General features: G+C 40.6%; 1 protein-coding gene across 3 annotated transcripts in view; it reads right to left on the reverse strand.

Moving 5' to 3' along the window:
• The window catches only part of PARN (poly(A)-specific ribonuclease), a 178,776-nt gene that overhangs the window by 9,837 nt on the left and 154,889 nt on the right, over positions 1-14,050 (reverse strand). For all 3 annotated transcript variants that reach the window (XM_070460860.1, XM_070460861.1, XM_070460863.1), the window contains one exon: positions 2,667-2,860. In XM_070460860.1, the coding sequence (XP_070316961.1) occupies positions 2,667-2,860 (194 nt within the window). The remainder of the gene's footprint in view (positions 1-2,666; positions 2,861-14,050) is intronic.

The following is a 14,050-nucleotide window of genomic DNA, read 5'->3' on the forward strand; positions in this document are numbered from 1 at the left end:
GGCCTCGGTTTCCTCTTTTCTTCTTTTCCTTCCTCCCTCCTTCCTTTCTTAAAAAAATTTTTAATTGAAGTATAGTTGATTTACAATGTTGTGTTAGTTTCTGATCTACAGCAAAATGATTCAGTTTTCTATATACATATAGATGTTTTTCATATTCTTTTCCATTATGGTTTATTACAGGATATTAAATATAGCCCCCCACTCTACACACTAGGACCTTGTTTATCTATTTTATATATAGCAGTTTGTATCTGCTAATCTCAGACTCCTAGTTTATCCCGCCCCTGCCCCCTTTCCCCTTTGATAGCCATAACTTTGTTTTCTATGTCTGTGAGTCTGTTTTTGTTTTGTAAATAAGCTCATTTGTATCATATTTTAGATTCCACATAGAAGGGATATCATATTGTATTTGTCTTTCTCTTTCTGACATTTGGCTTAGTATGATAATCTTTAGGCGCATCCATGTTGCTGAAAATGGCATCATTTCATTCTTTTTTATGGTTGAGTAATATTCCATGTATATATGTACCACATCTTTATCCATTCATCTGTCAACGGACATTTAGGCTGCTTCCATGTCTTGGTTATCGTACACAGTGTGGTTATGAACACTGAGGTACATGTATCTTTTAGAATTAGTTTTCTCCAGATACATGTCCAGAAGTGAGACTGCTGGATCACAAGGCAAGTGTATTTTTAGCTTTTAGAGGAACCTCCATGCTGTTCTCCACAGTGGCTGTACCAACATTCGCTCCTACCAATTTTTTTGTACACTCTCTACAGCATTTATTATTTGTAGACTTTTTGACGATGGCCATTCTGACCAGTGTGAGGTGATACCTCATTGTAGTTTTGATTTGCATTTCTCTAACAATTAGTGATATCTAGCATCTTTTCATCTGTATACCTTCTTTGGAGAAATGTCTAATTAGGTCTTTTGCCCATTTGTTGGTTGGGTAGTGTACTTTTCTGTTGCTGACTTGCATGAGCTGCGTGTATATTTTGGAAATTAAGCCTCTGTCAACTGCATCGTTTGCAACATTTTCTCTCATTCCATAGATTTTGTCTTTTCAATTTGTTTATAGTTTCCTTTGCTGTGTAAGAGCTTCCCTACTGTCTCAGACGGTAAAAAGGTTCTAAATTTGAGTAGGCCCCATCTGTTCACTTTTGCTTTTGTTTCTATTGCCTTGGGAGACTGACCTAAGAGAACATTGCTAAGACTTAAGTCAGATAACGTTTTGCCCATGTTCTCTTCTAGGAGTTTTATGATGCCATGTCTTACACTTAAGTCTTAAGCCATTTTGAGTTTACTTTTGTGTATGGTGTGAGGGAGTCTTCTAATGTCACTGATTTACATGTGGCTGTCCAGCTTGGCCAACACACTTGCTGAAGACACTGCCTTCTCTCAGGCCCCTGTTTTCTTCATTGTAAAATGGACCATGATGCCCACCTCAGAGATTTGAAGGAAAGTGTTTCAGGTAAGTGTGAGGGGCAGCGCCGGGCCCTCTACAAGCACTTGGTCAGCAGTGGCTGTCCTTTCTGTCACTGTGACAGCTTGCTGAGCAGGTTCTGGTCGGATCTCCTAGGCAGGGCCTTTCTCAGGCTCTGGCTGCCCCACAGCCCCTTTCTTGACTAGCACTCGGGCCTGCAGAAGGTCTGAGCAGAAACGGCTGGGTGAACTCCTGGGGCCTCCAAAGCATGTCTAGGGGACAGAGGGGATGTGGGACTTGGCTCACCTTCTCTTTCTCCTTTTGGTTTTTTTTTCTACTCCTTTTTTAAAAATTATTTATACTTAATTAAAAAATTTTTTTTAAATTAATTAATTTTTTGGCTGTGCTGGGTCTTCACTGCTGTGTGTGGGCTTTCTCTAGCTGCAGCGGGGTTGGGGGAGACTACTCTCTAATTGCAGTGTATGGGCTTCTCATTGTGGTGGCGTCTCTTGTCCCCACTGGCATGTGGGATCTTCCCACACCAGAGATCAAACCCGTGTCCCCTGCATTGGCAGGCAGATTCTTAACCACTGGACTACCAAGGAAGTCCTTGCTCTGCTTCTTACTAGCTACATGTACATTTCTTTGCCACTCTAAGCTCAGACATCTGCATCACTAAAACAAGGATGAGTTCCTAGGTCAGAGCTGTTTTGAGAATGAAATTCAACCAGGCGAGAGAAGGCTCCTACTGCACTGTCTAGCACACAGTGGGTTCACAACATGTGTTCATTTCCCATTTCCTTTGCTTCTTATGTAACTCTGCTTACAAGAGAAATTCAGGCTGTCTGGGGTTGGGCTAGAACAGTGAAAATTCTACTGAAAATAACACTTGTAGGAGTAGAGCTCTGTACAAACTCACACACATTTAAAATACTGAGGCGACTTTACACACATCAGGAAACCTCTAAACAATGGAGGAGAGGGAGAAGATTACTAAAATGAACTGATCATTTTTAACAAGGAGGCCCCTGCCAAGCCTCACGCTATCCAGAGCCAGGGCTGTTAAGGGATTCCTCAAATTAAAATGAAAATGATCCAAAAACATCTGGTCCCGTTTTGGGCTACATGGGTTTGGCCATCAACTGAAGCCCTGATGTAATTTCTCCCCCCAAATAAGAGTTGCTAGAGCACAGAAGAGGACTCAGCTCTGGACCCTTGGTCAGACTCAAAACAAACCTGTCGGAGAAAGGTCCTTCTTCATCCTTTTTAGTTTCTTGGCCTTTTTCCTCCCCTCTGAGAGAGGTTCTGCACAGGGATCTGTCTGCTCCAGCTCAGTGTCAGACATCTCCCCCGAGACTCGGGCCTCCAGGCCGGCTTCTGCTCGACTGGGACTCAGGCTTCTCTCTCCTGCTGTGCTGGTGGCTGTGAGACTGAAACGCAAATAGAGGAGCAGCGTGAAAGGTGCTGAGAGTAACTGGAAGACTAAGCCTATAAATATATTTTAACATTCCTAATTCTATTAACACTTAACCAGCAATCAAACAATACAGGCAGCTGCTGCCTGGAGGTGCAGGTTAAAGACCTCACTGTGAACTGAAGTCCAAACCTTTACCTACAGCAAGCCTATTCAGAGGAATCTTCTGTACCAGCCTTGTGCACAGATAGACACGAATCTAAAAGTGTTTAAAAGAAACAAGTTTCAATGAAAATCCCTGGTCTTTATTTTGATAAGAGTTACGAACAGCCGACTCATTGGGAAAGTCCCTGATGCAGGGAAAGACTGAAGGCAGGAGAAGAGGGCGACAGAGGATGAGATGGTTGGATGGCATCGCTGACTCAATAGACATGAGTCTGAGCAAGCTCCAAGAGACAGTGAAGGACAGGAGGCCTGGCGCCCTGTAGTAGTCCATGGGGCGGAAAAGAGTCAGACATGACTGAACGACTAAACAACAACCCTAACTGAAGAGTACATCAGACAGCAGAGCAATCATAACAAAGCAGTCACATGGATTACACTAGATCACAAAACAGCATTGTTACTTACATGCCTGCCTAACAGATACACAGGGGAATAGGAGAATTCTTGAGTCTGTCTGTGGTCACACTACTTGTGCACTTGAATATACTTAAGGGGCATACCCCGGGGCTTCCTGGGTGGTTCAGCAGTCAAGAGTCTGCCTGCCAATGCAGGAGACACGGATTTGATCCCTGGGTTGGGAAGATCCCTCAGGTAGGAAATGGCAATCCACTCCAGTATTCTTGCCTGGGAAATCACATGGACGGAGGAGCCTGGCAGGCTACAGTCCATAGAATCGCAAAGACACAACCATACCCCACCTTCATATAATTCTCTTCTATTCCAAAAAAGTGACTTGTCAAGATTATCATTAAACCTGGCTTCATTTTTAAAGCTTTACAGGATTTGACATGTTGAATTAGATCATATTACATGTCCTGATTTTCCTTAAGAAAGTATGTTCCCTGAAATAGAACTTGATAAAAACAGAGACCACATGACCAATGTGAGTCCTGTCTCCTCTAAATGAGTCTTACAGGTTTGGTTTTTTTTTAAACTATAGCCCCATGTTATGAAAAGTATTAAGAATCCAGTCTTTCCCCCTAAGGGAGGCCATTCCAGCCCAGAGAGAAGGGTGGATAGCGCGAGAGAGAACGTGAGCATGGCCCTGGGTCAGCCTTCCCTAGGAATTGAGTGCTTTAAAACATGGGTCCCCAACCCCAGACCATGGACCTGTACTGGGTGATGAACTGGGCTGCATGGCAGGAGGTGAGCAGTGGGCCAGCGAGCCAAGTTTCATCTGTATTCACACCCGCTTCCCATCGCTCCTATTACCGACCAAGCTCCGCCTCCTGTCGGATCAATGGGGGCAGTAGATTCTCATAGGACAGCGAAACCCATTGAGAACTGTGCATGTGAGGGATCTAGGTTGCAAACTCCTTATGAGAATCATCCTGAAACCACCACCCACCTCAGTCAGTAGAAAAAGTTTGTCCTCCATGAACCTGGTCCCTGGTGCCAAAAAGGGTTGGGCACCGCTGCTTCAAAAATGTTAACCTATAAAGCACTCAGGCTACTCAATTATTCAAGTTCAGAAATGTTACTCCTGCACTTCCTGCTTCCCTGTACCTTACACTTGCTAACACACAAGAAGGTGGTGGTGCTTAAAAGCCATAGGAAGCAGAACAGAGCCCAGAGCAGATGGCCTCTTAAGACTGGCTGGCTGGCCTGCCACTGTCCTCTCTTCACCTGTATTATCTGCAGCTTTCAGAAACATCTTTTATTGAGGGGACATGAAGAAAAAGGAGAATACCAATGGCAGTATTTTGGGGGGCGGGGAGGTGGGTAATAAAAATTCAAGCTAAAGTTTGCTGTTTGAAAACTGATAATACCTTTAAATTTTTCTTAAAGACTAAAACTATTTTTGGCTGGTGTCAAGAAATTTTGGAAAATTCAGAAAGCACAAGTAGGAAGATAACAAGGCCACATCCCTCCATCTCAAAAGGGGTAGGAGGCCTAAACATTCCTCTGTGCTGTAAACCCTGGAACATGACAGCCTCTGAGACATAAATGTTTAATGAAAACTCAGATGGAACCATCGGTACTTCAAGAAATACAAAGTCCTGAAATATCCCTAACTGCACACAGAAATCTAGCAGATGATAAAGGTAGTAATTAGGGATTTCCCTCGTGGTCCAGTGGTTAAGAATCTGCCGTGCAATGCTGGGGACGCAGGTTTGATCCCTGGTCTAGGAACTAATTTCCCACATGCTGAGGGGCCACTAAGCCCAAGTGCCACAACTAGAGAGCCCGTTCATCGCGACAAAAGGTCCTGCATGACGCAATTAAGACTCGAGGCGGTCGAATAAATAAAATTTTTTTGGTAATGGTAGTATTCAAATTCCCCTGGAGGAAGAAATGGCAACCCATTCTGGTATTCCTGCCTGAAAATTTCCATGGACAGAGGAGCTGGGTGGGCTACAGTCCAAATGGTTGCAAAGAGTCAGATACAACTGAGTGACTAAGCACACACATTCAAATTACTCAGGCAGAAATAAACTTTCAAAAAAAATGGTGGTGGTACAAATGGAAAAAGATAACCCATTCTTCACCCATAAAAAAGAAAAAACGTTAAAATGGATCAGATATCTAATGTGAAAAATGAACCTAAACACATACCGAAGGAAAACATGGATGAATTCCTCCAAAACCTGGGTGTAGACAAAGGCATTATGACTCACTATGACTCACAATCCATATGTAATAAAAGATTTATAAACTGATCACTTAAAAATAAAAATCCATTGCATGGCACAGTGAAGACAAATGAGAAACTAGGAGAAAATATTTGTAAAGTGTATCACAGACAGAAGGCTAATGTCCTTAGTATACAAGTAAAACTCAAAATTAAAGGAAAAAAAGACCAAAATTCTATAGGAAAATCAGCAGAACTATGACTAAATAGCTCATTACACATACACAGATAGACAGACCACACAAACACACTCCCCTTAAACACACAAAAAAATGTTCAATTACTCCTTATACACACAGAAAGATGTTCAATTCCATTCATGATGCTAAATAAAATGAAATACTGTTTCTCACCATTAGATTGGCAAAAACATTCAAACGCTTGATGAAATACTCTGTTGGTGAGACTATGGAAATAGGCACTCACATGCCACTAGTGAGAATGAAAAATGGTCCAACTCTTCCAGCAGTAAATTTGCCAGTATTTAACGAAACTATGTATCTGTTTACTCTTTGAGCCAGCAATCCCACTTGGAGGAATTCAGAAGATATACCTCCAACAATGCAAAAATATTTACGTACAAGATTACTCATTGCCACTTTATTTGTTATTAGGATACTTTATTGCCATATATCTGAATGTCTAAGTATAGCAAATTGGTTGGATAATTTGACTATAAATTGGTTGAATAAACTGCTATGTACAGTCAATGTAACTAAGCAGTTACAAGAAATAATGATGATCTCAAAGAACTGACATGGAATAATTTCCAGTGGAAATGGTGAAAAAAAGCAAAGTGCAAACAAGCAATTTATGAACCTGTATTCCCAATCTTGGGTGGAATATTGGGGTGGATGGTAGAATTTTTTAAAAAAATCCTGAACCCTTCAGTAGGTTTGCTTCTGTAGTTGAATGAGTGAAGCGATTCTGAAAATGTCTGGATATACGTTAATGCTTAGCAAATTACTAGAAGTATTGTAATTAGCCTCCAACTAATAAAAATAAATGGAAAAAAAAAAGAAGTATTGATGCAGTTGGAAGACAGATATGCAAATATTGGAATGGGAGACAGCAAGCGGGACCCTGTGGGGATGGAATGAAACTGGAGATATGAATATTGGTGTGGCATATCTAAAAAAAAATTTTTTTAGTGGCTATTTTCTATTTTTCCTATTTCTTTCTTTTTAAAGAAGTATTTTATTTATTTGCTTGCAATGCAGGATCTTCAATTTTCATTGTGGCATACGGGACCTTCAGTTGAAGCATGTGAACTCTTAGTTGTGACATGTGGGATCTAGTTCCCTGATCAAGGATCGAACCTGGGACCCCTGCATTGGGAGCACGGAGTCTTAGTCACTGGACACCAGGGAAGTCCCTGGACTTGGGATTTCTAAAGAAAGTATGTGTACACGTGTGCATGTTTATGTGCATGCATGTATATGACATATATGTGTATATCCATGCACATATTTCCCAGTATTGCCACTAGCCCACTGAAAGGACACAGAAGGAAAAAAATTCCAGTGGTCACAAGCACACGTAGTGCCTAGATTATAATGTCTAATACCATACACCACTGTAAACAAAAAGGGCTCCTCAAAGAAGAACTTGATTCCAGGGCTGGGGTAAAAGAGGCACAAAATGAGCCCAGAGGCTCTTGCTACACAAGAAAGTAAGAAACTGCTCAAGAGATGATGGTGGCATGTCACAAGGACATAGGAACCAGGTGGAAAGGGCTCCTACTGACCAAGTATGTGAGCACCCAAGTAATTTAATGGGCAATAATACATTTTAAACCACTGAAAAAAGACAGGAACCCATGGGTCTGCATCAACACATAATAGAGAGAGACAGAGAGAGGAGGGAAGAGCTCTTAATTCTGGTTAAATGCTGAGTAGGAAATGGTAAAAGTAGGGAGAGACGGAATTGGCAAATTATCTGTTGCTAACCATCACATGAAGAATGACTGATGCAAAAATATCAAGAGATGCTAAATCAGAGGAGATACTTTGATGAAGTGCAGGATATTTGCATGATCTTAAAGTGTCTCTCCCGAGATTGATAGCCTGAGAAGGGCACAGCATCACTTCTGCAGTATTCTAGTCAGGATGTATAACTTGAATGTAATCATGAAGAAACATCAGACAAACCCAAATGAAAAAAATACCTTATTGAAAAAAAAAGTGGGGTGAAGGTCTGGTGTCTTTCAAAAATGTCATTGTCGTAAAACTAAAGAGACACTGAAAATTAGTTGCAACACATTGTCACAGACTGGATCTTATACTAGAGGCAAAAAAGCTATAAAGATAATATTAGATCAAATAATAAAACTGGAATATGAATAGGAGATTACTGTATTCTATCAGTGTAGAATTACTGAAGCTGACAACTATACCACAGTTACACTAGAGAATATCAACACCCTTAGAGTGTTTAGGGATTCAAGATCGTGTTGCTGCTAACTTCCTCCTGCATGGCTAACTTTTGGGAGTGATGTTAATACTCTGTATCTTTATACAGAATACACTTTTGCCAGAACTAGATCTCAACATTAGGTAGGCTTTCTATGAGTATCAGGATTGACTGCATTCATTTTAGCCTGAATTTGCAGATGACGATTTTGCAAGTGTTTGCTGGAAACATTATTTATACCCTCATCCTAGGTCACTGGGGTATTCTTAGCCCACAAAACCCATGAACGTGTAGTGTTCCTCTTGATAAACTTCTAAGAGTCTACTATGCATCACGGCCTATGCGAGCACCTTGCCTCTGGGAGGTTCCCGTTTTTATATGACTTTTAATTTTACAAAGCATTTTCAGAAACATTTTCCCCAATTAATTTACAACACATTTCTTAGTTCTTTTTTTTCTTTCCAGCACTTGTCAGCATGTGGGAATATCAGTTCCCCAATGAGGGGTCAGAGCAAGGCCCCGGGCACTAAAAGTGAAGAGTCTTAACCACTGGACCACTAGGGAAGTCCCCCCCCCCCCCTTTTTTTTTTTTTTTTTGCTTCACTAGGCCTTTGTTGCTGTGCATGGGCTTCTCTCCAGTGGCCAACAACAGGCTCTAGAGTGCATGGGCTCAGTGGTTGTGGCACATGGGCTTGGTTGTGGCCTTGCAGTATGTGGGATCCCTGACCAGGGATCGAACCTGCGTCCCCTGCATTGGAAGATAGATTCTTAACCACTAAATCACCAGGGGAGATCTCCAGTTCAGTTCAGTTGCTCTTTGCAACCCTATGAACTGCAGCATGCCAGGCTTCCCTATCCATCACCAACTCCCAGAGCTTGCTCAAACTCACGTCCATCATGTCAGTGATGCCATCCAACCATCTCATCCTTTGTCGTCCCCTTCTCTGCCTACCTTCAATCTTTCCCAGCATTAGGGTCTTTTCAAATGAGTCAGTTCTTCACATCAGGTGGCCAAAATACTGGAGCTTCAGCTTCAACATCAGTCCTTCCACTGAATATTCAGGACTGATTTCCTTTAGGATGGACTGGTTGGATCTCCTTACAGTCCAAAGGACTCTCAAGAGTCTTCTCCAACACCACAATTCAAAAGCATCAATTCTTTGGTGCTTAGCTTTCTTTATGGTCCAACTCACATCCATACATGACTACTAGAAAAACCATAGCTTTGACTAGATGGACCTTTGTTGGCAAAGTAATGTCTTTGCTTTTTAATATGCTATCTAGGTTGGTCACAGTTTTTCTTCCAAGGAGCAAGCGTCTTTTAATTTCATGGCAGTTCTTAATCTACAGTTTCTGCTGTCAAATAAGAAGCCTTTGCTCCCGAGGAAGGGCTACTGTTTACTGGATATTTTGCCTGAGAAAGCCCTCACATAGGTATGAAATTAATACGGTTCAGATATTTAAATATGCATGAGACAAGTGCTCAGGCCTGGTGCACTGGAAGACCCAAAGGAATCGGGGTGGAGAGGGAGGTGGGAGGGGGGATCGGGATGGGGAATACATGTAACTCCATGGCTGATTCATGTCAATGTATGACAAAACCCACTGAAATGCTGTGAAGTAGTTAGCCTCCAACTAATAAAAATAAATGAAAAAAAAATAATATAAAAAAATAAATAAATATGCATTTGTATGAAATATCTACACAGATATAAAATTTTCTCAACTGTTACTCTTCCATTAAAAATAAAAACTGTGACTGTATCCCATCTAGCTTAACTAAAGTGGTTTTGGATCAAAAACAGTTTTTATTAAACACTGAAAACCAGATTTAGGCAGTAAGGCCTTTAAGTTTTTGATTATCCATTTTTATGGCCCAGTGTTGTGTGTGTGTGTGTGTGTGTGTGTGTGTGTGTATACACTCTCAATATATGCAAGTTGATAGGCTAGTCCTTTACCGATTGATTTTAAAGGTCAGAAGTCAGAATGAAAACCCGGCAAAACAGCCTCCCATGAGTCTGAGCTCACTTAGCATGCAGAATTAGAATGCACAAAGTGAACTACTTCATAATGCATATCAAGTGCACATTTAAATCCATGAAACAAGTGGTGACTGATTTAAAAAATAAAATGTTAGGGAAACAGCACGGTATGTCAAAACTGAACAGTAACCCTCTCTTAGTGTCTATATGGGGGATGCAAATGATAAGCTGGCCTGGCTACAACAGCTCTTAGGTCACACTTAGAATTCTGCTACAAGACATCGTTAACAATGCAGCAACTACAAATCAAACTCTGCCAGGGTGGATATCTCCATTAACTTCCTCCTGTTAGCACAAAAGAAGGTTTGCTAACAGAAAGGTCACATTTATGAGCTTCTACAAATGCCTTTTTCTGTAAAACCACAAAAATCTGACTGCCTCAGGAAAAATTTCCCCTCTTTACTTTTAATTAGGGCATTATCTACATGCAGTTAAATTCACTCATTTTAAGTATACAGTTCAGTCAATTTTTATTATTTGTTTGTCTGGGTGTACTGGGTCTTAGTTGTGGCATGTGGGACCTTGTTCCCTGACCAGGGATTGAACCTGGGCTCCCTGCATTGGGAGTGTGGAGTCTTAGCCACTGGACCAACCAGAGAAGTATCCAGTTTGGTTAATTTTTGAAACTATATGTATCCAGGTAAGCACTGTAACAATCAAGATAGATATGGGTTTCCTTTCTCTAAAAATATTCCTAGTGCCACTGTGCACTCAATTCCCTTCCCAGCAACCACTGATCTGCTTGCAGTCCCCATAACTTTGCTTTTTCTAATGGTTCATATGAATGGTTCTAATGGTTTCACATGAATGAAATCATACAGTATTTAGTCTTTTCTGTTTGACTCTTATGCTTAGCATAATACTCTGAGAACCAGCCACACAGTTGGAAGGATTGATATTTTATTCCTTTTATTACTAAATAATATTATTTCATAGTATGGCTAGACTGCAATTCATTTACTCATTTACCAGTTGATGGACATCAGGGCTACTTCCAATAGTCTGCTACTATAAATAGGAATACTACACACATCCGTGTAAAGGCTTTTCTGAGTTTTTTTAATCATGGCAAAAGACACACAACATAAAACTACCACCTCAGTGGAATTAAGTACATTTATATTGTTGTGCAACCATCACCACCATCCTTTTCCAGAACTCTTTCCACTTTGCAAAACTGAAACTCTGTACCCGTTAAACATTAATACCCCATTCCCGTCTCCTCCCAGGCCCTGGTAACCACCACTTTACTTCTGTCTCTATGATTTTGACTACTCTAGTAGGTACTTCATAGAAGTGGAACCATATAGTATTTGACTTTTTTTCATTTAGCACAATGTCAAACAAGGTTCATCCATGTTGTTGTGTGGGTCAGAATTTCGTTCCTTTCTCAGGCTGAATAAAAGCCCACTGTATAGGGCATCTCTGGTGGCTCAGTGGCAAACAAACAAACAAAAATCCATCTGCCAATGCAGGAGATATGGGTTTGATCCCTGGTCTGGAAAGATCCCACATGCCACGGGGCAACTAAGCCCGTGGGCCACAACTACTGAGCTTGTGCTCAAGAGCCTGGGAGCCACAACTGCTGAGCCCACGTGCTGCAACGGCTGAAGCCTGCACGCCCGAGAGCTCGTGCTCCACAGCAAGAGAAGCACTGCGATCGGGAGCCCGGGTGGTGCTGCTCTTAGTCCACTGCACACACACCATGGTTTGCTTATCCATTCGTCTCTCAACAAACACTTGGGCTGCTTCCACACTTTAGCTGTGAAAATGCTGCCATCAACATGGGCTGTAAAAATCTCTCTTCAAGACTCTGCTTTCAATTCTTTTGGGTATATACCAAGAAGAGGAATTGGTGGGATCATACGACAAACCTATTTTTAGTTTTCTGAGGAACCATCATACTGTTTTTCACAGCAGCTATACCAGTTTACATTCCTACAAACAGTGTACAAAGTTCCAATTCTATCTTTGTTAACACTTATTTTCTAGTTTCGTATTTTTCCTAATGGATACGAGGTGGTATCTCACTATGATTTTGCTGTGCATTTCCCCGAAGATTAGTGACACTGAGAATCATGTGCTTGTTGGTCATTTGAATAGCTTCTTTGGAGAAATTTCTGTGCAAGTTCTTTGCTCATTTTTGAATCAAGTTGTCTGATTCTTATTGCTGTTGGGTTTTAGGAATTCTCTATATATTCTAGACATTAACCCGTTATCAGATATATGGTTTGAAAATATTTTATCCCATTCTGTGGACTGCCTTTTCATTCTATTGTAGTGTCTTTTAATGCACAAAAGCTTTTATTAATTTTCATGAAGTTCATTCAGTTTATCTGCTTTTTGCTGCCTGTGTCTTTCATGTCATATCTAAGAAATCACTACCAAATGCAATGTCATGAAAACTTCTCCCTGTTTTCTTTGTTGTCTCCTCAGAGTTTTATAGTTTTAGCCCCTATGTTTATATATATATATACTTTTAATCCAGTTTGAGTTAATTTTTGTATATGGTGTTACGTTAGGGTCCAACTTCATTTTTTTCATGTGAATATATAGTTTACCCAATACCATTTATTCAAAAGACTGTCCCTTCTCCACTGAATAGTCTTGGAACAACCCTTGTTGAAAATCATCTGACTATTGGTATATGTCTGAATGCCAGAACAACACTGTTTTGACTACTGTAGCTTCATGGTGAGTTTTGATATCAGCAAGTGTTAGGTCTCCAAATTTGGTTTTCTTTTTCCAAGACAATCAAGGATCCCCTGAGATTCTGTAAGCATTTTAGGATGGATTTTTCTGTTTCTACCAAAAATAGGTTTTTGAAAGAAATTGCACTTAATCTGTAGATCACTGACATCTTAATAATATTCAGTCTTCAAATTCATCAACAGGGAATACGTTTTCATTTATTTAGCTCTTTAATTTCTTTTGTCATGTTTTAGAGATGGTAAGAGAGACCCACCCCTCTCTGTCTTCCTCTTCTTATAAGGGCACTAATCCCATCATGAGGTCCCCCCACTCTCATGACCTCATCTAATCCTTATCACCTTCTCAATGCCCCATCTCCTAATCCCATCTCATTGGGAGTTAGGGCTTCATCATATGAATACAGGGGTGGGGTGGGAATTTAACTCAGTCCACAACATAAGGTCACTAAGTCTTTTTTTTTCCCATCTCTAGAAGTGTTACAATTTTAATTCTTACATTTAGGTCTACAAGGCATTTTAAGCTTCATTAGGTATATGGTGGATATAAGACTGGAAGTTTATTTTTTTTGCATTTGATTGAGAACAATTTGTTGTCAAAATGAACCTTTGCCTATTGAATTACCAGCACTTTCATCAGAGATTTTTAATTTTTCCAGATTCCTGACAGTTATTAATCTTAGGATTTGAGAACAAGAAACTGGAATTGCCAAATTACACATTATTCTATATTTTTCACCACACTGTATTAGATGATGTTAAATAATAATGAGCTATCATAAAACACTGAATCACTTCTGAAAGGGTTACATTAAGAAGTTTCAGGGACCTCCCTGGTGGTCCAGTGGTCAGGGAACTGCTTGCCAATGCAGAGGACAGGGGTTTGCTCCCTGATCCAGAACGATCCCACACGCCTCCAGGCAACTACTGAGCCTGTGAGCCACAACTACCGAAACCCAGGTGTTTGGAGCCCTTGCTCTGCAACAAATGGCAGCCTCCTCACTGCAACTAGAGAAAGTCTGTGCAGCAACAAAGACCCAATGTAGCCAAAAATCAAACAAATAAGGAAGTAAATCTTGAAAAAAAAGGAAGTTTCAGGGGTTACTTTGGTAAGGTAAGATATAATAATAAATGTGTAGGTTACTATTATTATGAACAAATATACTGTGACAATATCATGTATTTTA

Source organism: Odocoileus virginianus, chromosome 33, assembly GCF_023699985.2.
Source record: "Odocoileus virginianus isolate 20LAN1187 ecotype Illinois chromosome 33, Ovbor_1.2, whole genome shotgun sequence".
Classification (NCBI taxonomy): Eukaryota; Metazoa; Chordata; class Mammalia; order Artiodactyla; family Cervidae; genus Odocoileus; species Odocoileus virginianus.